Here is a 24,651-nt window from a genome sequence, read left to right as displayed (position 1 = left end):
CGCTGGTGGGACTGGAGTGGGAACACAGAAACACAACATTCCAGTATTTGTCGTAGACAACAAACAATTTGTATTGTTGGGAACAAAAGTTTGAATGCATTTGTCTCCATTATTCCTTAATATAGAACGCCAGTTCTATACACAGACACAGACCCACCTGGCTTTTATTTGCACCATGAGGAAAAACTGCCTTGGCTCAGTGGTAGAGAATCCTGGGAATTGTAGTTTATTCTGGCACCAGAGCTCTCTGACAAGGAAGGCTAAATGTCTCACAAAATGACAGTTCCCAGAATTCTCTAGCATTGAGCCAGGGTAGCTAAAGCAATGTCAGAGTGGATTATTTCTGCAGTGTGTTTTGGACCTATGTAACTGTAGTCCAATATGTAGTTGGAACCTGAAAATGAACACCAACAATCTGAATGATAATACAGACTTTTCTCCAATTTCACAACAGTTAACAAACCACACTAATTAATATTTGCACGTATCTGTTATTCCAGTCAGATTCCAATAACCTGTCTTCTGGATACCAGCTTTTGGGAGTGGGGGGCTTAGTACAATAGGGATCCTTGGCTTTTATCACTCTTTTGGTTCCTAGTAAAACTAGTTAGAGTTACAACACCACAATAAAATATAAAAATATAAATTTTAATAAAAAACATTCAACTAGTTAATAATTTTTAAAGTTTACACTTATACAACCATCTTTTTTTCTTGCCAGCATTTTGATTTACCAATTTTTATTGCATACATCAACTCGCTCAATAAAATTTGCAGTGTGAAAAATTGGCTTCCAAGTAGAAGGGCTAGATTTATTTATTATGTGCATGTTATTTAATTTAAAAACAAACAAACAAACAAAATGTGCCATTTCATCGGCAGTATAAAAAGACTGCAGACAAGAAGTCAGAAGAAGACTAGGAATGGGAAGGACAACTATAAAAGAACTAGAAAACATCCTAAAGTGTAAAGATATACATTCTAAAGTTAGAATCATCCAAGCCATAGTGTTTGCATCATCATCTATGAATGTGAGATCTGGACAATGAAGAAAGCAGATAGGAAGAAAATTCATTCATTTGAGATGTGGTGCTGGAGAAGAGTGCTGAGAACACTGTGGATGGCGAAAAAGACAAACAGTTGGGTCCTAGAACAAATCAACCCTGAACTCTCCCTGGAAGCCAAGATGACTAAACTGGGGCTGCCATACTTTGGCCACATCATGAGAAGGCATGGCTCCTTAGAAAAGGCAATGATGTTGGGGAAGGTAGTAGAAAGAGACAAAGACCGCATGCCAGATAGATAGACTCAGACAGGGAGACAATGGGACTGAGTCTGGAGGACCTGAGCAGAAAGATAGAGCATAAAGGGGGGGGGGGGGGGTTGGAGATGTCTCATTCACCATTGCCATGAGTCAACATCAACTCAAAGCCTGCTAACAACAACAATGTTGTTAGTAAAAAGGATATGACCTTGAGTTAAGCTGAAACCAGAAACACACTCTTCAAACTACCAAATTTCTTTAAAAAAAAAAAAGAATTCTGAGGTGTGGTCCAAATGTAACGAAGCCTTTATGGATGAAAAAATGAATCCTTGTTGGGAAGGGGAGCACAGCTGCCCTCTTTTAACTCCAGTGGATATGGGCCAGTCACAGTATATCAGAGTTGAAACTATGCAGGTCAATTCATCATGCAGGTGGTAGCCTGGCCTTACCTCCTACTTCTCTCATTACCCTCTTTCTGAGTAACTGGTCAGCCAGCCATCATAGAAGCTTTGTATACACTTGTGTAGGCAACACACTGGCCTTTTGTCAAGTCATGGACTTCTCCCCTTTCCCACCTGGTGAACAGCCCTGCCAGACTACCCCCACCAGTGGCCACAGTGGGCAAATGGCAGAGGTGCCTTGGCCGGTGGAAGAAGGTGGACAAGGAGGTGTCTTGGGAACACCCCACCTGTGTTCACACACCCCCCAAGGTGTCACCCGGTCCTGCACCCTCCTGGTTACACCCCTGCCTCAGGATTTCAGGATAAACAAAGCATAGTGGTCATGTAGCATAGTGGTTTGAGCATTTCGCTATGTTCTGGAGACCTGAGTTCAAATCCCCTCTCAGCAGTGGAAACCCACTGGGTGACATTGGGCAAGTGACACTCTCTCAGCCTCAGAGGAGGACAAGGCAAATCCCTCTCAACAATTCTACCAAGAAAACAATGATCTAATGGGTCTACTTTAGACCCTGTGATGGTGTGGCCTTGGGCAACCTCTTTCAGTTTCAGAGAATGGCAATGGCAAACCCTCTCTGAAGAACTTTGCCAAGAAAACCCCATGATACGTGGTTCACCTTAGGTCACCATAAGTTGGAAACAACTTGAAGGCACACAACAACAACAACAACACGATTTCTCTGTGTAAACCTGCTGATGTCTACTTTACTACTCTGGATTACATGATTTAATAACTGACCGTCCCTTAAATTCACAGTTTATCAGAATGCATTAATTATAATAAGATTGCTTCATTCTTGTTTGATTCAAGAAAACAAAAGTTAACTGATAAGGTGAAATGTTCAAATCCATTATAAAGCTGTATTAATCCAATTACTGATCTTTGTAAAGGCCGATATTCAGAGGCATCTTGTTCACAGCTCTGCACAAATGGAACAGCACAAACCGAGAGTTTATAGAGTTGAATTCAACCCCAAATAATACTAATGAGTTCATGCAACAGTGTAGCATCCAACTAGTGTGGCTCTTCTGAGTGAAGAACAAAGAAAGGGTGGTTTTTTAAAAAAAAAAAACACACTAGATGGCTATCACCTTAAGAAGTTAATGTGACCTGCCAAGATCTTTCAAAAACCTTGCAAAGATTTGTGTGAATAGAATACTAGACCACTCTGAAAAAGTAGACTTGCCTTATAGTTATCATTTTTCCAGAAATTGCAGAAAGTGAAGTTTTAGTTATTATTAATATAGTTCTATTGGTGGATATGGAATTTACCAAGGCTTAGTGATTTGAGTGTTCGACTATGACTCTGGAAACCAGGGTTCGATTCCCCGATCAACCATGAAACCCACTGGGTGACCTTGGGAAAGTCACATGCTCTCAGCCACAGGGAAAGGCAATGGTAAACCTCCTCTGAACAAATTTTGCCAAGAAAACTCCATGATTTCTAAGAAAACTCCATGGCCTAAGGGTCAACATAGGTTGGAAATGGCTTGAGGGCACACAACAACAACAATAGAGACCAAAAGCTGTTGTCCCAAGGTGGAACCATCCAAATCTGGACAGTAGGAAAGAAACAAAGGGAGGGAATAAAAAGAAAGAGAGAAATAAAGATGACTGGGAAAGAATATGTATGATGGAAGGGGGTAATTATATGTGACTGTTTCAGTTCTTAGCAACAACATTGGCGTTATCTTACCCACCCACAACAGCAATGTAATGCTCTTGTATTGCATCATAATGTTGCCATGCAGATGCAAGCTTGTGCCCTGGTATGACAAGAAAGGTACATTCCCAGGTGTGGCTATGAAATTCCTGGATCTGTAAAGTCAGCAAGCTTTAACACTGCACAAAGCTAAAAATTGAGATTGTTACCCTTGGAGAAACTTTTTCCTTTATACAACCCATTTGGAAACATGAAATATCATAGTTATGTGTTATTGTTACTGATCTTGAAATCATATCATTCATTTAATTTATCAGTCATACAGGTTGAATCTCCCTTACTAGGAATTCAAAATACTCCAAATAAGGGAGACTCAACTTGTATCATCATTCATCTGTAATCCCTGAAGATGTATGCGTGCATTAACATTTGGATCAACTGAAAGTGACTATTATACCCACTGTATATTGTTTGCCCAGAGTACTGGAATCACAATGTAGGTCTCTTGGCCAATGTTTCTGTTTAACTTGCTACTTGCCAGTGTGGAGATTCTTGAAAGCAGTGGACATGAATAAGATATAGATAGGGGGATTCTATTTTAATTTGTTTTGTTTTTGCTTTAAGTGTTACATGCATGATGTTTTGACCGGAGGTCTGTGTGTATTGTCTCATTCCACCCTTTAAAAGACCTCAGTTCATGTTGGGTGAGTAAGGGAAAGCTAGGTAGAGCTGCCAGGGCTGACACATGTGTAAATTCAAGGGGCCTTGTGCTTGGGCATGCTTTCCCATTTCTTTTATGAGAAAACTATTTTGGATATATATTTGCCATTCTTCACTTCAAAGAAATAAGCAGGGAGACTCTTCTGCATAGATAATACTACGGTGAATCATTAGCTCATAGCCACAGATGGTATTACCACTGGCAACACAGGAGAGTGTGTGTGTGTGGGGGGGGGGGGGGGTTCAAACCACACCAGATGACATCCCAAAGGAAAAGTGACACTCGGTTGGGCTCTCCTTCTCCTTTGGTGCAGAAGGAGCAAATGAATGTCCTTTCCAACTGCCCCATAGCCAGGCTTTCTCCGTGGGGAGGAAACCCACCAGTGACAGAGCAGGAGGAGGGCTGGTCATGCACCCTTCTCGAGTGACACCCTCCACCCTGGGTGACACCCCAGCTAATGATGCCACTGGGTATTACTTCCCTAATGTATACAACTGAGGTATATACACCTGAGCCCAGAATTTCTGCTTACATTCTTTAAATATAACTTTGGCAAGCAAAACGAGCATGGAGACCACAACCAGCAAAAACCAGCAAACCAATATAAAATACAAGGCTGCTAAATATAACAGGGAAGGGTAACTGTGCCACTCCAGATGTCTCAAAATTCACCCAGCCCTCAAAGAACTGGGGGAAATGTGAGACTTGTAGTCCATATTAGAAACTTTCCAAGCTCTATACCAAATAACAGTTTGGCATTATGGACAAAAACAAACACTTGTACTTTTCACATGTTCTGCACAGGGGAAGCAGGGGAATACTAGCAAAATAAGATAATCTTCATGAGTCTACTTTTATTCTGAGATTTTACATTGGTTAGTTAATTTACCTGAGGCTATTAGTCTCAGTCTTCATCTTTTCAGTGGCCATGATATCTTCCTGCTAAGTACCCAAAGCTGAAAAGAAGGCAGTTTCTTCAACTGTACATCAGCTTCTCATCTTAAAAAAGCAGTGGCTCTAACCGACTACGTTGAATCGTTCACTCCTTTATCTCCAAAAGGATACCATATTTATCACTGCTTCTTTCTTATCTGCTTTCCTTCAAATCCTTGTCTTTTAAGTAGCTCTTTGAAGGGCTTGGCTTTCTTGAGTTCAGCTGCAGATTAAACAGAGTGGTACTGTTAACAGGAACATTATAGCAGCTAGTACCACAGCTTCAAGGAAAATCACACCATTTTCTTCTTTTATGTAGGTGAATGTTGTCCCTCGTTGAAAACAAGTGGGAATGCCAAAGTGGTTTTCTTATTTCCTGGGATACAAAATGCAATGACTGCATTTGAGTCCTGAATCTGGTAATGACCACATCTTATCATCATATCTGGGCTCCTACAGGGTAAAAAAGAAAATAAGTAAGGCAGGAGATTGACATGAATACAGGGAGAAACTGCACTGAAGGGTATGGAAAAGTCATTTCCTCTGAAGACAGAGCTGCAGTTTCTGGCTATTATGAGTCATGTTACTAATTTTACATTCCTCTGTACAGCTGTCATGTTTGAAAACCCAGGGAGCCCAGCAAGAAAAGAGTTAAGTACTTTCCTTTTTCTCTTATGAAGTAATTCCAAGAGAAAGTAAGTATCTGCTTACTGAAGAAATTTATCTGTATTCCTTTAAAACCGGGATTCTATTTTCTTATTGTCCCAGCCTCCCATCTGATATGCCCTTTCTGAAGTTCTTTCATCCAACTGAAAGATTCTTTGGGGGAAAAATAATTGATGTAGTTTTGGACTAGGATTCTGGGAAACCAACTGGGTGACCTTGGGTAAGTCACACAGCAACTCCCCTCTGAACAAATTCTCCCAAGAAAGCCCTGTGATAGGTTTGCCTTAGGGCTGCCACAGGTCAGAAATAACTTGAAGGCAAACAACAACAACAAAAGTATATAGAGAGAATATATAGGAAAATGTGGATTAAGGACTTCTAGCCTGATCTAATTCTGGGGCCATTCAGAGTACAATTTAACCCGGTTCCATATTCGAATTTTGCACATGAAGTTCATATTGGGCCTGATTCTGTCACAATCCATGTCGAGGCTTGCACAAGGAAATGCCCCTTACCCCGGGGGTATCCAGATTCGGGCTAAAATCTGTCTTTTCCCAAAAGACCCGGGTTCTGCGAAATATGAACTTGCCCTCGATCATGTTCGGGGCAAATTCAGGAAGGGATTAGGGTCGGAGGGTAGGCTGAGGGCAGAGGAAGAGGAGGAGGAGGAGGAGGAAAGAGTCGAAGGACTGGAGGTTGAGAGGAGGCAAAAGGGGAAATCAGGGTGACTGACGGGGGCTGAAAAGGGCTGTAAGAGGGAGGGGGAGTGGAGAAAGTGATGGAGGAGGAGGAGGAGGAGGAGGAGGAGGAGGAGGAGGGAGCCCTGGGAATAAGAGCATCCTATAATGGAGCAGGAGGAGAAGGAGGATGAAGGAGCCAGGGCAGCTTGGGAGGGGTCAGAAGAAAAGAGGAGGAGGAGGATTGCCCAGGGAAATAGGGCTGTGGGGCTAAGCTGGGGGATGTAGGGAAATGGATGCAGCAGAAGCAGCCTCTTTTGACAAGTTATGCACATGATATTTGGGTGACATGTCTGTGTGTTTGCTTGTGCTTTATTTCCTCTTGCTCCTGGATTATTATTATTATTATTATTATTATTATTATTATTATTAGTGTTATATGTGGATGCTACAGTCAGAATGCCTGTGCTGCATTTCCCTTTTATTCCCAATTGATTCCATGGCTTAGAGCATTCCCTCCCCTCATCGGAGGGGAGGGAGAGGAGGAAAGAGCCCAAGGAAAAAGGGGAATCTGGATGCAAAGGGTGACAGGAGGCAAAAGGGGACTGGGCTGCAAAGGGCTGGCTGGGGGTGGGGGTGGAGAAAGTGATGGAGGAGGAGGAGGAGGATTGCCCAGGCTGGGGGATGTAGGGAAATGGATGCAGTAGAAGCAGCCTCTTTTGACAATTTATGCGCATGATTTTTTGGGTGCTTGCTTTCCTCTTGCTCATGGAACTTAAGAGCCATTATTATTATTATTATTATTAGTGTTATATGCGGATGCTACAGTCAGAATGCCTGCGCTGCATTTCCCTTTTATTCCCAACTGATTCCATGGGTCAGCTGGAACTGACAGGTCACTCTCTCTCAGCCTCAGTGGAAGGCAATGGCAAAGTGTAAGCAGGAGGAAAGGGGTCAGTTCAGGTCAGGTCAAAGGCAGGGCAGGCACTTTCCTCCCTTTTTTATTTTTTTAAAATTAATTTTGACAAAATATGTGCATGTTTTGTTTTATTTGGCAGATATATAGATAGATAGATAGAATGTGGCTGGCAGCTTGTTCCATTTCCCTTTCATTTGCTGGCTTCCAACAAAGGGGAAATGTTGCAAATGGGCTAGCCTTTTTTTCCTTTGCGAACCAATCCAAAAATGCGAATGTTACATTTGTTGCTCTTGTCAATTAGGCAACTGGCAAAACGATACATGCTTTTGCAAGGAATTCAGGGGCAGCCCTGAACTGCTTTTAAAAGCAAAAAACAATGCAAGGCAATTGCATCCTTTTCTGGCATTTCCGAGGTGAGGAATTTATTATTATTATTATTATTATTATTATTATTATTACCAATACTACATGTGTAAGAGGCAATCTGGGTGGCAAGGAGTGGGGGATACAGGATGCATTAACTTGCATTTTGGGGTTGAAAATGGGGCCAAGGGCAGATCATACCCTGCATTCACCCAAATGTCCCCCCCCACACAAAAGACATTTTAAATTGACAAAAGGTGCGCACTTTGGAGCATTGTGCATGGCTCTTTAAAAAAAGGAGGGGGAGGACACTTCCAATGACCCTGCAAACGTCACCTATGACGATTGCTTGATTGACAGCAGGCGCCCTCAAGTTAAACCCGATAAGGCATTCGGGTTAAAATGCCCCTCAATCGTAGTGGGCACTTGCTCATGGAGAGATTCAGGGAGGGGCATCCGGATCTACCCAGTTCCACCCACGTTAACTGGGCCAGTGGGAATGGGGCCTCTGTTTAGTAAATCCCACAGGTTTAAGTAAACATGCCTAAGACTTTAGAGTAAAAGATGGAAAATGCAGTCTGTTTAACCTCTTTGTATTAAAATGTGTGTGAATTATAAGCACCAACATTAATTTCAGACATTCATACTGCATATGCATACATGCATATGCACACCTTGCAGAATGACTTTTTGAGATGTGATAACCCTGTGCAAGATGAACCCATGGCTGTCTTTAAATTCAGCAGCAAGAAAAAGAGCCAAAAATGGCCTTCTTATCTCCCCCCCCCCCCCCAGCTTACCTTCAGAAACTCTACAATTTCTGACCGCTCTTTTTTGACTTATTTCTGATCAGGCTAGTTAGTTTATCAATTTCTATATAATCAAACATCTTCCAAACATCTTTGGAATAGCAGTATATAAATAAAACAAATTATTATTATTATTATTATTATTATTATTATATCTATTCTGCTATATTTGACTTTGTTCTTCTTTTCATCTTCTGGCATATACTGTCCTTGCCGCTATTATCATGTAGAAGAGAATCCTCTCATATTTATTTGCTATTTCTTGATCCTTAAAACCATTTCTATTAGCATTTTAAATCCATTTTTGAAAAATGTTGGCTTTTAAAATTGGATTTTTAAGGAACGTAAGCATAATAAAACACAGTGAAGTCCCTGCTTGTTGCCTATAAGAAATAAGTATGCTGGGAAAACAGCTTCAATAAAATTAAGTGTTCAGGCAATTTACCCAAATAGTCACAAGAGGAAGATTAAAAAAATGAAATATAGATTAAACAGCTGAAACTTGATATTAATGTTGAGGAAGAGTTAAAACAAACAATGCTGTTTATTAATGGACTTTATTTTAATGGCGTTCAAAAAGAGTGTGCTCCATATTAAATTGTTTTCCTCCACCTGTATGATAGAAGCCAGCATTCATGTCAATGGCTGGACTTACTTTAGCTCATTAAATGTTAATGTTCATTTACTGGTCATAGTTTTGTTGATGTCTGGGTGGGGGGACTAGTTAATTCTGTGGAAGGCACTAAATGGACTTCAAGTCATCCCTATGTGCCTTGCTTTGGAAATGTTTTTAAAATTTCCATTGAGAAGTTCTCTCTCTCTCTCTCTCTCTCTCTCTCTCTCTGAGAGTGCTACAAGATCTCTCTACATACTGATTCTACAGACTAACACAGCTATATCTTTGAATTCTACCAAAAGAGTTAAGGAGAGGGAAGAGAGCAGGTATATCAGGCCAGACCAAGCTCCTTGAAGGTAAGGTAGGATAAACATGTAAGTTAGAGAAAAATATGGGGAAATAATTTGGTTGACAACATTTTAACATGTACTCCCTCCTACCCAGGAGGACCAAGAAATAATTGAACTATTTGAGAGAACTGTTGCCTGGAGAAAGTTGTATTCAAAGAGTTGATAAGCAACATGCTACTCTCAAAGGACTTTTGGGAAGACTGGATTAGTCTGAAAGATTAGTCCCAACTACAGGACAAATGTTGAATGGGACTTGTTAGTCACCACTTTTAGAAGTCCCACTGATTTCAATTAGTCTACTTCATCTGGGACTAACATTAGATTTATTTATTTAAAAAAGTAGTTTAAAATAGTTGGCATGGGTATTAATATTCAAATAATCTGTTGATATTTGTGAACTTTGGATGAAACTACACTGCTCATTAAAACTATTGCCAGAACCCTTGGATCAGAGCAAAGTAACATTAAACTGACAGCATTGCCAGCAGTAATGAGTATACTATTCATTCATGAGTTGGTGAATGTGTCTCTGTCATAATAATCTGGCCCCCAACCAACCAGCCTTTAGCAAGTTTTAATGTCATCCCTTGTTACTGCATGCATCAAAGGGAGATGACCCAATAATGAGAAGATAAAAATTAGTGTTGACTAAAAATGGGAAATATACTTGTTTGGCGTAAATTTCAGAGGAATCCATTGAAACAAACATTAAGTAATCAAGAAAGATTTGTGGTTAAAAACAAGAGGCATACATAGGCTAGAGAAGTTTAGCCATGGGAGTGAAACTTTCCTTCCACAGAAAGAGGAGCATGTCATCTGTTCTCTAGGCTTTGGTTTGATATAAAAAATGTAATACAGTAGATTCCAAAGTGGGATGGTTTCCAGCAACTGATTCCCAAGAAAGCTTTCATTCATAGTAAAAGAGGGGGAAATGCTGTGTAACAAACTTCAAAGGAGCAGGCATGTCAGTCTGTCAAAGCAAAACAACAAAGAGTTTCATGGCACCTTATGTATCTTATTCCGCACATTTGTTCTTGTAATCAAACTATTATACTGATTCTGCTGAGCCAGGTTATGTTGGATTTACTGTTGAAAGTGAAATATTTTAATTGAATGTAATAAGTGTGCAGTGACACAGAGCATAAGAAATGCCCACAGGGGTCAGTGGTGTAAGATCCAAAATACAGTGCAGAAATCATCCAGTTTGAGACCGCTTTAACTGCCTTTGCTCAGTGCTAGGTAATCCTGAGAATTTTAATTTATTGTGGCACCAGAGCTCTCTGACAGAAGGCTAAATGTCTCACAAAAACTACAGTTTCCAGGATTCCATAGCATTGAGCCAGGGCAGTTAAAGTAGTCTCAAACTGGATTATTTCTGCAGTGTGTTTTGGTCCTAAGACTGCCTGGGTTTTTGCTCTCTGTTTTCTCTGTTCTGTTCACATTGGTGTAAACTGTTAGGTCAGAAAATGGTGGATGTCATATACAGTGGTGCCTCGGGTTACGAAAGTAATTCGTTCCGCGGCCGCTTTCGTAACCCGAAAGGCTTCGTAAGCCGAAAAACCCATAGGCGCTAATGGGGAAAAGCCGCGATTTGGTGCGAAAAAGCCGAAAAAAGCACCAAAAGTTTTTTCGTAACCCGAAAAAACATTCGTAACCCGGAACAATAATTCCCTATGGGATTTTTTCGTATCCCGAAAATTTCGTAACCTGGGTATTTCGTATCCCGAGGTACCACTGTACTGTATTTCCAAGTTGCCTTACACATGCAGTTGTACTTTTTTGGCCATTGTGCAATGGATGTATTCCTAGAGCACAGCCTTTGAAACACTGGATTTACCTATATTTTGATTTAACCGTTGATTCATAGTTGGCCCAACTCTGAGGGCTTTTTAATTGCCTGCTAAAAGATTTTACAATATAAATCTGTAAAATTCTAAACATTTTCAAGGTGAGACATTAGAAAAGTTCTTGGTTAGGTTACAGCCGCCAGAATCCCCCAGCCAGCTGCAGATTCTTAGAGCTGTAACAAAAACAAAAAAACTTTTCCAAGCTCTGTTCAAACTGCTGAGAAGAAACAAAATCAGAGTGCTTTGGGTTCTGTTTGACTGCAAATCAGAGATAACATATTTTCAAGTCAAGAAAGTATCTCAAGATTCAAGAAACAACAATATAAACTAAACCTGCTCAAATATTTATTGTTAATAAGCCTCATATAATCTTCAGCCACATGGGGCCCAGGAGATTCTCAGCTGTGTACCATTTGCCGACAGAAGAGGTATGGCATGCAAGAAACATGTGATGACAGAGTGTTCATATTTAGCCATGAAATTTAGCTGAGTGGCTTTCTCCTTTTGATGTTAGAATTCCATAGGTCATCTGAAACTTCAACCATGCTGAAAATGTATCTCTAGGATATTACATAAGAATGAAAATGGTGATTGTGACATTGCTGCACACTTGAGAAGTATATTTCATAAGGGAAAACCATCACCCAAACCATGAGATTGTTCCATTTGTGTCTTTGTGTTCTTAAGCACTATCTCAAGAATGCTAGGCTGCATGTATAAGAGCAACTGAATCTGGTTGGTAATTTTAAAGTCTTTGGGTGTATAGTAGGTTTTCACCTAGAGATTCCCCAATAGTTTCTTTTCATTTAACAAAAACTTATTTTATAGCATACAATGGGATATATAATTTAGTTGCTGCTTGTGTTGTACTGCTTGCTAAGTGTGAGATTGAAAATGGAGCTCAAATTCAGAGACTAAGGCCCCATACAGACAGGCCAAAATAAAGCTGCTTTGAGTCACTTTGGAGGTATGCTGTTTAAATGATGCATGCATACTAAGGTGGTGTACAGACTGCCCCTTTGGGGTGGCCTGCACCCGCCCCTTTCCCCGACGGATCGGGGTCTCAGCTGCCACAGCGGCAGCCCTGAGGCTCCGATCCGCTGCTTTTCCAGGCCGCGGTGAAGCGGCAAAATGCTGCTTCCCTGCGGCCTGGAAAGGTGTGTCCTTGGGGCTTCATGCCCCAAGGACACCCTGACAGTGGCGGGGAAAGGGAGAAAGGGGCCACTCGGCCCCTTTCTCTTTTGTGTTGCTGGCGCAGCCTCGTAAAGGCTGCGCCAGCTACACAAACAAAGGGAGGAGCTCCATTTCGGAGCTCCTTTTGGCGCCACTGAAAGGGCTCCACAGGTACCCTTCAGCAGCGCCAAGACATCACGTCCATGCCGCCCCGTTTGGAGGCGGCGCGGCTGTGACATCATAATGGCGGCACCCATGTAGAAAGGGCGCCACCATTACGATGTACTAGGGTTGCGGGGCGTCTGGAAAGGACACCCCGAGGCAACCATAGTATGTGTGCAGGCCAGTGCAAAGCGCCGGTCTGTACAGCGCCTAAGAGTCCGGAAGTTGCGCCAAAGCTGTGCTCCAGTCCTTAGGACTGGATTGTGGCTTTGGTGTGGCTTCCAGACTCTTAGTACGCATGCATCATTTAAACAGCATACCTCCAAAGTGACCCAAAGCAGCTTTATTTTGGCCTGTCTGTATGGGACCTAAGACACTTAAAACATGTAGTTCAAAGCAAAAAACATTTCTTTTTGGCTGAAGCTACCCACTCCATCTAGAAAAACTCTGTACAAACAACGTACATCAGTTTACAACTAGGGACTATAAGTGAGCAGCTCCTTGGATAGGATCAGATAAATTTTAATTAGAATTTTATTGGTAGATTTTTTAAAAAAAAATGAAATATGTATCACTCCTGGGAAGACATAAAACTTTACTGACTGTTCATGCAGTGAACTAAACAAGCACAGTGCTGGAAAAGTCTAGACAATGATTTCATTAGAAGCTGTAGTTTTGTGCTAGAGAGCAAACTTCTGCACACTTATATATATTTCATGGGTTAGCAATAAAGAAAAACAACACAATATACTGTAGCATTTTAGATCTAAACAGCCACCACCACCACCAGAAAACATGTATTTTGTGGTTTCAACAGGACAGGAAGGCATGATTTCATGAGATTATATTCTAGCACTAAGGATGGCTTACAATTACTTAGGAGGCTGTTTTATACTGTACTGATTCAGGTATTGGTTCAACTAGCCTATTATTGTCAACTCTGACTTCAGAGGGACTTCGAGACTTCACATAGGATTATTTTCAGCCTAGTTGGAGATATTTGGTTCCTCTCTTCTCTTCTCTCATGGTCCCCCTCCAAATACCAGCCAGGCCCAATCTTTTCAATCTTCAAAATCAGACTAGATTTTGTGTATTCAAGGTGGTACCAGTTCTTCAAGAGTCAGTATGGAGTAGTTGGGCTAGAACATCTCTTGAAGCCCTGGGCAAGTTACACTTTCTCAGCCTAAGGGGGAAGGCAATGGCAAACCTCCTCCAAAAAACAAAACAAAACAAAAAAACCTATGGCAGGGTCGTAAGTGAAGGTACATAAAAACAACAACATCTTCATTGCCATCAGCATCAGAGTATATACAGATGCCAGCAAAATAGGCAGTAAATCATAAACAGAGATGTATAGCTTTCTGGCGTTTCTGATATCGTCCTAAGAATGTAATGAGCCCATGTTCAGACTTACATTTTAGTCCAGGAGTAGTCAACTGTGAAGATTCAGAAAGCCAATTTGCTATGCTGGAATCCTCAAACAAACACACACACACACATGTACACATGGCTGAAAATCCACTTGTAGTTTTTTTTGGAAGGGGACCTTCGCCAGAATGCTGTTGGGTAGTTACAAATATGTAAGCACCATAACTATAGTGCTATGCAGTGAATACCATCCCAATCCTGGCCTTGGGGATGATGAGAGTTGTGGTTCAAGACATTTGGAGTAAAGAAATCTAGGAAAAGCAAAGCTATCAAAGTAGTTTAGATAAAAATCTGGCCCTGGATTCTGCAGTAGCTGTAGATCATGCAGCTGCCAGGCTAGACATAGAAAAGCCATGCTCCAGTGAGTTTTTTCTGCTTACAGAGTTACAGATTATCCTTCCTCCAAAAGGCTCTTGCTTGCACCCTTAAAATCTGCTCCAGTAGGCTGGAAATCCCTCCAGGCCAATTTTTGGGTGAAAATTTAGGGCATTAGGTGGCTGCTAGCACAACTTTGGATTTAAGCCAATGTCTCTGATTTCTCACTGGAGTTTCCACAGATTCCTTGCTCTTAGTGACACACATCCAAGTTGCTCCCTCCAAAGGATGAAGGGCATCCCCCAAAAGATAAGGGCAGAGAAAAGTGTCAGAAGGTACTGGGAGGCCATCCAAAACTGCCCCACGTGACAAAGTTACAGCGCAATGATAGCTACAATCACAGTATCAAACATGGAACATGGGCTGGTGTGAAAAGGCCCTAGGTGTCCAAACTAAAGTGACCTCAAAATTAGACATTATTAACTAGGCAAGTTATAGACACTCAGTAGCATTCACAATTAAAGGCTGTCTTCTGTGTAAGCATATACACATTTTGTTCTGACCTGCTCTGTGTAGCCAGATGAACAAAAATGCTTCATGAAGTTCAAAGCAGTAAACAGCATTAATTTTTCATGGAGAGTTAATGCAGCAGAAACTGAATTTCCTGGCAGCAGCTGAAATGATGTGTATGTTATGGCAATAAAGAGGAAAAAGCATCTTATGGAGCTGCTTACACAGTAGTCTTTAAACTCTGATGGAGTATTGTTTTTTCAAGGGCAAAAACTAAAAAAGAAATTAAAACATAGCAAAATATCTCCCATAGAACTGTATGTTACCCTGACTTGTAATGCCCTTCCTTGTGGCATCTAATTTTTATAATGCTTACTCATAATGCTTACTCACAAAGAACATTCCACTGAGCAAAGGATGCTTCCAAAGTTAAGAAAATGGTTCTTGTTTCCTGATTCTGTCCTGAAAGGTTTCACAGTGGAGCATCCCCATTTGCGGCTTTGACTTTTGCAGCTTTGTTTATTCACTGATTTGATTAATATGTTCTCTTTGGGAATCTCTAGGTCTTCCAGTGTGACTCTATTGGGCTGGAGCAGGCTTTGGCGCAGCTTTTGGCCTCTTAGAACGCATGCATCATTTGAACAGCATACTTCCAAAGTGACTCAAAGCAGCTTTATTTTGGCCTGTCTGTTTGGGCCCTATTGTCCACTTCTGCCAAAAGTCACACTGGAAGAACTAGACATTCTTGGAGAGAACACTTCCCTAGGCATTTGCAGATCCTCCAGCACAATTCTGTGGTCAACTTCTGGCAGATGTTGACCATAGAGTTGTCCTGGAGGACCTAGAGATTCCTAGAGAGGTGTTCTCTCAGGTTACAAAATAGTGTGTTTTTTATTTGCATGTTTCCACTTTCATGGGGGTCCCATATCCCTAACCCCAGTGAATGTGGAGGGTCCAGTGTACTTCTTATTGATCAGAAGTAGGGGGGTTGAGATGAATAATCTCTTAATTTCTCCTTAAACGGTCTTTCTAATTTTCCCTAATATCATATCTTGGTTTTTGCTGGTTGGGAGCTGATGATTTAATTAATACTGTCCTTGCATTTTTTTAAAATAATAATAATAATATAAAACATCCAGGACAACCAATTTGTTAACAATTTCAAATGGGACATAATACAGATCCAATGATGGACTCATCCGTTATAGACTTTGATAACAAAACAGAATGGGAAACAAATTAAATTAGTCAATAATAACACTCCCATAAACTGAGATGTGCTTGAGAAGGAAGCATTGTACTAATATTATGATTACTATATCAGTATCCAAAGGTTTCTTGCAGCACCTCTGAGACTAACTGAGCAAAAGAATTTGTAGCACAAGTTTTGGTAGTCTCGGGTCTACTTCCTCAGATGCATGGAGTAAACTGGTGCCCAGGAAGGATCTTTATAATCTCCTATATGAATAGGTGTAGAAATTCAAAACTTATACATATGGTAATGAGGTGACAAGTTCAGTTTTTACTATGGATATTTAGTGACAAAGGCAGGAGGAAAGATGATGCCTAAGGCCAGGGTGGCTGGATGACCATATCAGTGGTGGAAGGAGCTTTGAAATGTGGTGCATACAGGCTGGGAACTAGAAATGAGGTGTGATAAACTGGCTAAGAGCATCCTCATGCGGTGTGGTTGTTAACCAGTGTCACAATATATAAAGTGTGTCTAGAACATGGCCACATAGCCCGAAAAACCCACAAAAAACTATTTGTCAGGAAGCCATTGAATCTCTTCAACCCACTTGATGGATTGGAGTTTGTGGATATATTCCAATTCAGCAATTTCCAATCTTCCTTTATAGTTTTTCCTTCAAGGACCACAGTTCTAAGGTCAGAGATGGAATGGCCAGGAAGATCAAAGTCTTCTGCAACAGGTCCTTCCTATGGAATTCTGGAGTTTGTAGTTTGGTGAAGGACTAGAATTCTCTGGCTGGTGGTTCTAAATACCACTCCTTAAACTGCAAGAATTCCATGGAATATTGTCATTGCAGTTAAAGTGGAGTGCTATAACTATGTCATGTGAAAGGATATTAGCACATGATTAGAGGACAACATTTCACCACTACCTGAAAAATCAGAAACTGACAGAATAGATCACTAGGGAAAGTATTTGAAGTGCAATTAAGAGGCTATACAGGTGCAAAAGAAAGCCTTCCTTTTAAGATTACAGAACCCAGGTCGGTTCTTGTAGTAGGGAGATATAGTCATTCAGATGCCTGTCCCAAAGAATATCAAAAACCAGATGAAAAATCAGCCAATCATCTTATTTACACCCTGCCTAAAGGTGGCTTACAAAATAATAATAATAATAATAATAATAATAATAATAATAAACATAGCTGCAGTTTAAAAATAAGACATCCCTTCTCCTTTTGTGTCGTGTCTTTTTAGATTGTAAACCTGAGGGCAGGGAACCGTCTGACTAAAAGATTGTATGTACAGCGCTGTGTAAATTTACAGCGCTTTATAAATAAAGGATAATAATAATAATAATAATAATAATAATAATAATAATTTGTTGTTTGCCTTCTAGGCATTTCTGACTTATGGTGACCTTAAGGCGACCCTATCATGGGGTTTTCTTGGCAAGATTTGTTTAGAGGAGGTTTGCCATTGCCTTCCCCTGAGGCTGAGAGCATGTGACTTCTCCAAGGTCACCCAGTGGCTTTCATGGTCAAGATGGGAATCTTCTTGACCAGTTTATAGGAATAGTGCCATGTTACCTATTTATTTACCCTTAACTGGTCATTACCTGGCCCTTCTGTCCATCATCAGAAATGGATTGTTTCCATTAATGTAGGATACAGAGAATGAATTTATAAAGCAAGGCATGGCAGATAATTTGTGGAGGCCGCAATATTCAAGTGGAAAGATGTTAAATACCAAAGTCAGAATCATTCATGCCATAGTATTTCTGATTTCTATGGGGATTATCACATATGCTTTATCTTGTCGTTTTCCCAACAGGATAAACGTGCATTTAAGTTCAAAGACAGGGTTTACTGCATTCTCCCATCAGCAGCCCATCTGCAACCCAGGCTTATCCCGGGACTTTTCAAGGATGGGAAAATCAGATGGGCTGCCAACGAGAGAATGCAATATGACCAGTCTTTGAACTTCAATGTGCATTTATCCTGTCAGGAAAACAACAGGATAAAGCATGTGCGATAATCTCCTATGTATGGTCGTGAAAGCTGAAAAGTAAAAAAAGCTGAAATGAAGAAAACCAATTAATCTGAAATGTGGTGCTGAAGAAGTGTGTATAGATACCACGGGCTGTTAAAAAGAAATGAATTGATGCTACAGCAAATCAGGTCTGAACTCACTTGAACCAAAGATGATCAAACAGAGGCTATTGTACTTTGGACACATCATGAGATGGTCTGGCTCATTGGAAATGATAATGCTTGGTATAGTGCAATGGTATTAAAAAAATTCAGTCTTGGGACCCCTATTACGTCCCTTGTGGATGTGTCCCCCCCTCGACATAGTATATGAATAAAAAGATTTTGCTTTAGTGTGTGTGTGTGGGGGGAAAGGGGTGACAAGGGGGCTTTCAGTCAAAGTATTGGTGTACAAGAAAGAAAAGGGGAACCAGTAGTCTTTAGGACCATGGTGGGGATGAGGATTGCATGAAACTTGGTAGTCTTCTCGGTTCCTGGTCAGCCAGTTGCTCAGTTGCTGTTCCCAGGGTGATCAGGCGAAAAGGAAGCAGTGACCAAACAGCCAGTACTTTGATTATGTATTCCTGTAGGGCAGTGGGTTGGACTGAATGGCATTTGTAGTTTCTTCCAACTCCACAAGTCTAAGACCAGTGGCCATCCTGGCTATGGGATTCTGGGAGTCAAAAGTCAAAAAGAAAAAGTAACTTTTCCATATGCTGGACTAGAGTGAGCACTGGAAATATTCACACACAAGGAGAAAAAAATCTTTATACATGCTTAACCTGAAGCCAATCATGTTTCCCTAGAATCAAATCTTCTTGTTGTTCATGCTGGCTGCATCCACATTGCAGAAATAATCCAGTTTGAAACAACTTTAACTGCCATGGCTCACTGCTATGGAATTTTGGGATTTGTAGCTTGCTGTGGCTCCAGATCTCTGACAGAGAAGGCTAAATGTCTCACAAAACTACAAATCCCAAAATTCCATAGCATTGAACCATGGCAGTTAAAGTGGTGTCAAAATGAATTATTTCTGCAATGTGGATGCACATTGCCTCAATGTCCTTAAAGAAGCTTATATCACAAAACAATAAATAACAAACAAGAGTCTGATGTTCAGCAGTGCTCTTTGGCGATGCAGAAATTAAAGTAAATTTATTCTGGCTGTTGTATCACATGCATTTAAATGGGATCAGCACCTATATCTAGAGTGACACCAGCCCCTCCGAAGGTCTATTTTTTCCAGAAAAATTCAGACAAAATTCAGCATAAATGTCAAACAAGGCAATACTGGAGTAACCTTATCTTGCATAAATAGTCATTTTCAGTGGGGCCCTAGGATTAAATGAGATTATTTTTAAAAGAAAGTCTTACAGAGAAATGAGAGATGGCAGCCCTTTGATTCATCACTTACCCAATGATTTTGTTACCGAATCCAGATGAACCAAAAGCAATCAATTTGACATAGTATGGGATGAGACCAAAGAGGTCAGCTGCAATTAAAACATTCTGTACTGAACAATTGTCTCTGTATGAGTTGAAAAACTATCTTTTCTTCACCTGTTATAAGAATACAACATTTCAAGCCTATCTCCAGACAGAGGGAACAGATTAACTGAAAAGCAGCTGCCAAAATATATGGTACAAGGAAAGTCCTAAAATAGATTTTGAAATCATTGTTTTATGAAGCCTCAAAACCTTTGGATTACTTGCTCTATCAGTCATACGTGACATCTGCTTTGTGAGGTCGTTGGAAAATCTGCAAGGATGAGGATAAACCATTCCTAATGTCATTGCATTAAAAAATTACTTTTTACTATAAACAGGAGAGCCCTTTGTTACAACCAGCCGTGTAATGAATATGTTTAGTTGCTGATGATGTCAGTTTTGTTGTTTCAAACAAAGGCTGCACCATGAAATCAATGCTCAAGGGTAATATCTGCTAGAGACTCTGGTTGTACCAATAATGAGGTTACATAGGATCACTGCACCAATAAGTTAAGGCACCCACCCAAAGAAAAGCTTGTTCATACATCCACAGTACCTTCAGAGCGCAACAAAAACAGAAGGAACAAATCCCTACTTTTTGATCTATCTGCAAATGAACCGCTCTTTTTAAGGATGGGAAAAAAACCCTAGATCGACAGATGAAAGTGCTTGCTGAAATTAATCAACAATTTGCAATGAATTAAGGACAAAGAAAGCAAAAAATCTCATCCATGCAACTGTGGTGACTGAGCAGTTCTGTCTTGAGCCAGTACTTACATCAGCAGGTGAGCAATCTGCACCAACACAGGCCAGCCACTGTATCAGACTGTTTCTCTATAAACAGCATCTGCGCACTGGCCAGAGTATTATATCATTTCTTCCCTTGGTTGTTCGGATTTGATTGCATCTGCAACTTGAGGGGCGTGTGTGCCTTCTGTAAAATCAGCTGTTTTGGAAGACCCACGGGTGAGCACTGCTGCAGCTGACCTAAGGTAGTTCAATGCAGCAAATGCTCTGGCTCCCCCTTTCTTTCTCTTTTTTTCCCTCCTCCTTTATTTTAAAGGGCTATGGTACCACTAAGTATTACCTATATTACTGGCAAACTGGAACATCTGTTACTTTAAGGTTGCAAGGGCAAGGTTCTCCAAATGGAGAACACTAAAGATTTTAGATTAATATATTCACGTATGGATAACCATACCATTCTAATGAGAAGTCTTGTTTTTTTTAAGTGGCAGGTCAAAAATATTGGCACTGTGGTTTAAAAGTTGGACTACAACTCTGGAGATCAAGGATCGAATGCCAGCTGGGTCATAAAATCCATGATGTGACCTTGGGCAAGTCACATTCTCTCAGCCTCAGAGGAAGGAAGTGACAAACTTCCTCTGAACAAATTATTCAAAGAAAACCGTATGATAGGGTTGCCATAAGTCGGAAACAACTTGAAGGCACACAACCACCACCAAATATTTTACAGTAGTTGTGCTTTCTCTGTCTTCTTTTTCTTTCATCCTTCTTTTTTGGAGGAATCCTTTTCAACATGGATTACAGAACATAATGAACCATTTAGATTTCTTAGGCTGCATCTACACTGCAGAATTAATGCAGTTTGACCCCACTTTAACTGCCATGGTTCAATGCTATGGGATTTATAGTTTTGTGAGAGATTTAACCTTCTCTGTCAGAGAATGCTGGTGCCACGACAAATTACAAATCCCAGGATTCCATATCATTGAGCCATGCCAGTAAAAGCAATGCAAAACTCCATTAATCTGCAATGTGGTAGCAGCCTGATTGCAATCCTATACTCATTTACCTAGAAGTAAATTTCAGGGAATTCAATGAGATTTGGGGAAATCAAGTGAGCTGATTTATTCATTCCCCAACAAAAATTAATTTGGAGCAATTTAGGTACCCCCCCGCCCACACACACACACAGACAAAAAAAACCACCCAAAGCAAGAGAATGATCAAGATGACAATTCAAGATGCCTGTTCCTTTGTTGTCTTTTCAACAGCAAGTTAAGACCTTTCAATTCCAGCAAGCCTTTGAAAATTAGTTAACAAGAGAAGGGCTTTTTATCATACTGTACTGTTTTTAATCTTTGTTTTAAAGTAATGTTTTAATGATTTTTATTCTGTTTTTAGTTTAATACTGTTTTAATCTCAAGTTTTGTACGTTTTTAAGATCACAGATTTATAGTTGGAAGAGACCACAAGGAAAATCCAGTCCAACTCCCTTCTGTTAAGAACACACAATCAAAGACAGATGGTCATCCAGCTTCTGTTTAAAAGCCTCCAAAGAACACGACTCCACTATTCTCCAAGGCAGTGTACTCCACTGTCAAACAGCTCTCACCAGCAGGAAGTTCCTCCTAATGTTTAGACGTAATCACTTTTCCTGTAGCTTGAATCCATTGATGCTAGTTCTAATCTCTGGAGCAGCAGAAAACAAGCTTGCTTCTTCTTCCATATGGCATCCTTTCAAATATTTAAACATGGCTATCATGTCACCTATACAGTATCTGCTTTTATTGAAATTTTCTGCTTCTTGTAAGCCACCTTGAGCCCCCCAACTGGAAGAAAGGCAGATATAAACAAAGTGATGGTTGGATGGATTATAGTGTGGTCCAGATGGTAAAAGGTATTGAGCAAGAACAGACAAGCCAGGAAAAGCTGCAGCAGCTTGTTTTTGCCTGACATACTGGGGATGGGCAAGATTCTACCCCTCCTCTCTTTCCACCCCTACAGTGATGTATTTAAGTCTTTTATTCCAAGTCTCAAGTCTCTACCTTCAAGTCTCAAGTTGAGCCTCAAGTCCTTGCAAGATACTATTGGTGGAATTACCACTGATTTATAGCCAACCAAAGCACCCTTCTATGCTTGATACAACAGGCTTATTTTATCAGTGTATTATTTTATCAGTTTTATAATCTCATATCATTTTCAATAAAATATTTTATTAATTTTCAACACATTAAAATACAACTATAGCAAACACCACACACACACACACACACACACACAAATACAAAAGACAATATATAATGACAAAAATAATAACAAGAATGCACTTCATTCCAACAATAACTACGGAGAAACTAACATTCCCCTTTATTCTTAGCCCCCAATCTTCCATAAAAAGACTTCTCATTTCCCTCCAATTGTTTCCATTATATTCTCTTTGTATTAATTCTAACTACCTCCTTAATGTTCATAAGTCAAACCCTAATATCATTGTGTCTCCTCTTTGACATTTTATATATTCCATAAATGGACCCCATGTTTGCAAGTAACCCTCCAATGAATTTTTTAAATCAAGTAAGTTAATTTGTCAATTTCTGTTATTTCCACCAGTTTTTCCACCCATTCCATTAAATTTGGCAATCTCTCACTTTTCCAGGATCTTGCATATACCACCCTAGCTGTTGTAACCATATATCTAATTAAATTACAGTGTTTCTGTTCAGGTTTTTTTTCTCCACATTACTGTATATACTCATGTATAAGTCTAGACATTTTAGTCAAAAAATTGACCCAAAAAACCTAAGTTGACTTATCCATGGGTCATTGTAGGTACTGGTGGCCCTGGTGGTGCAAAGGAGCCCTGGTGGCACAGTGGTTAAAAATGCCTGTACTGCAGCCACTCACTCACAAACCATGAGGTTGTGAAGTCGAAGGCTTTCATGACCAGCATCCATAGTTTTTTGGGGGAGTTTCGGGCTATGTGGCCATGTTCTAGAAGACTTTATCCCTGACAGTATATATATACCCAACTTTTTCCAGGCAAGCATTCTCTGAAGATGCCAGCCACAGATGCTGGTGAAACGTCAGGAAGAAACTCTTCTAGAACATGGCCACATAGCCTGAAAAACCCGCAAAAAACATAAGGTTGTGTGTTCAATACCAGCAAAAGGGCTCAAGCTCGACTCAGACTTGCATCCTTCCACGGTCACTAAGGCAAGAGTGTCATCTGTCCTGGAAGCACTGTCCCCCCTCTATTCTCTCACCCATCCAGCCTTTAGTTTGGTCACAGTTATGCCTGCTGGAATTTTGTAAGTTCTTTGGCATTGTTTTCCTTTCCTTCATCTTTTAGATCATTTGTTACATGCCCCTATGTTTTACCCTCAACTTATCCATGGGTCACATCAAAATCCATAATTATACCCTCAAAACCTGCCCTCGACTTATACATAAGGTCGATTTATAGTCACGTATATACAGTAATTATATTTGGTAAATTTCATATTATTTTCAGAGTCTTTATTTTTTAATTTTTTTTAAAGGAGCAATCTGTGTTCACAAGTACAGACATGAGTCTTTATTCATTTGTTGGTAGAAACTAGAGTAGATCCACTGAATCAATGGGATTTACTTAAACTTTGATTTAATAAGCAAAAACTGAGGCCATTTTAAGCCAGTGTGCTGTAATGATTTGAGTGTTGGACTAGGATTCTGGGGACCAGGTTCAAATCCCATTATACCACGGAAACTCAAAGGGTGATTTTGGGCAAGTCATGCACTCTCATCCACAGAGGAGGTCAATGACAAACCTGCACTCATCTAATCTTCCCAAGAAAAACTCCATGATACTGTTTCCATTAGTTGGAAATGACTTGAAGTTACACAACAACAACAACAAATTGAGTCCCTGTGTTTGCTAAAGCTCGTACTAACAACTGAATTTAAGCCATTGATGTAGGATATTTGGACATCCACACTAGGAGTTTTTCACCCAATCTGCTATCAGTCAATACTCATTGAGGTGGCATAAATCACATCTCCTCCTGGAATTTGTCACTCTTCAGTATTTATAATTCCTTTATTACAGAAAGTAATTTCCATGTTCAGATTCTTCTGCATGCCAGATGCTGGATCCAAATAAAGGGAATAGGCTAAAGTTATAGTAGAAGAGGGATGTTGAGGAGACAAACTGCAGGACTTTTTTGGAGTTGGAGCAATGACAGACTGCCAAGGTAAGAGTATGTCATGTTCTGGCATGTGACTGAGGTGATGATGAGTTTTAAAGTTTTACTGACATTACTTATTTATTTGTAATAAATCTTC

General features: G+C 40.3%; 1 protein-coding gene across 1 annotated transcript in view; it reads right to left on the bottom strand.

Moving 5' to 3' along the window:
* The window catches only part of LOC149319933 (sacsin-like), a 64,349-nt gene extending 43,816 nt beyond the window's left edge, over window positions 1–20,533 (bottom strand). Inside the window, exons 1-2 of the mRNA XM_089512616.1 lie at window positions 20,362–20,533; window positions 4,997–5,493 (exon numbers count right to left, since the gene is read on the bottom strand). Of these exons, the coding sequence (XP_089368742.1) occupies window positions 4,997–5,037 (41 nt within the window). The 5' untranslated portion in view covers window positions 5,038–5,493; window positions 20,362–20,533. The remainder of the gene's footprint in view (window positions 1–4,996; window positions 5,494–20,361) is intronic.
* Window positions 20,534–24,651: the final 4,118 nt, after the last annotated feature.

This window comes from Sceloporus occidentalis, unplaced genomic scaffold, assembly GCF_023333645.1.
Source record: "Sceloporus occidentalis isolate IW3139 unplaced genomic scaffold, rSceOcc1.0.p SCAF_2, whole genome shotgun sequence".
In the NCBI taxonomy this organism is placed as follows: domain Eukaryota; kingdom Metazoa; phylum Chordata; class Lepidosauria; order Squamata; family Phrynosomatidae; genus Sceloporus; species Sceloporus occidentalis.
The sequence above is the reverse complement of the archived record's forward strand: the minus strand, read 5'-3'. Positions and strand labels throughout refer to the sequence as shown.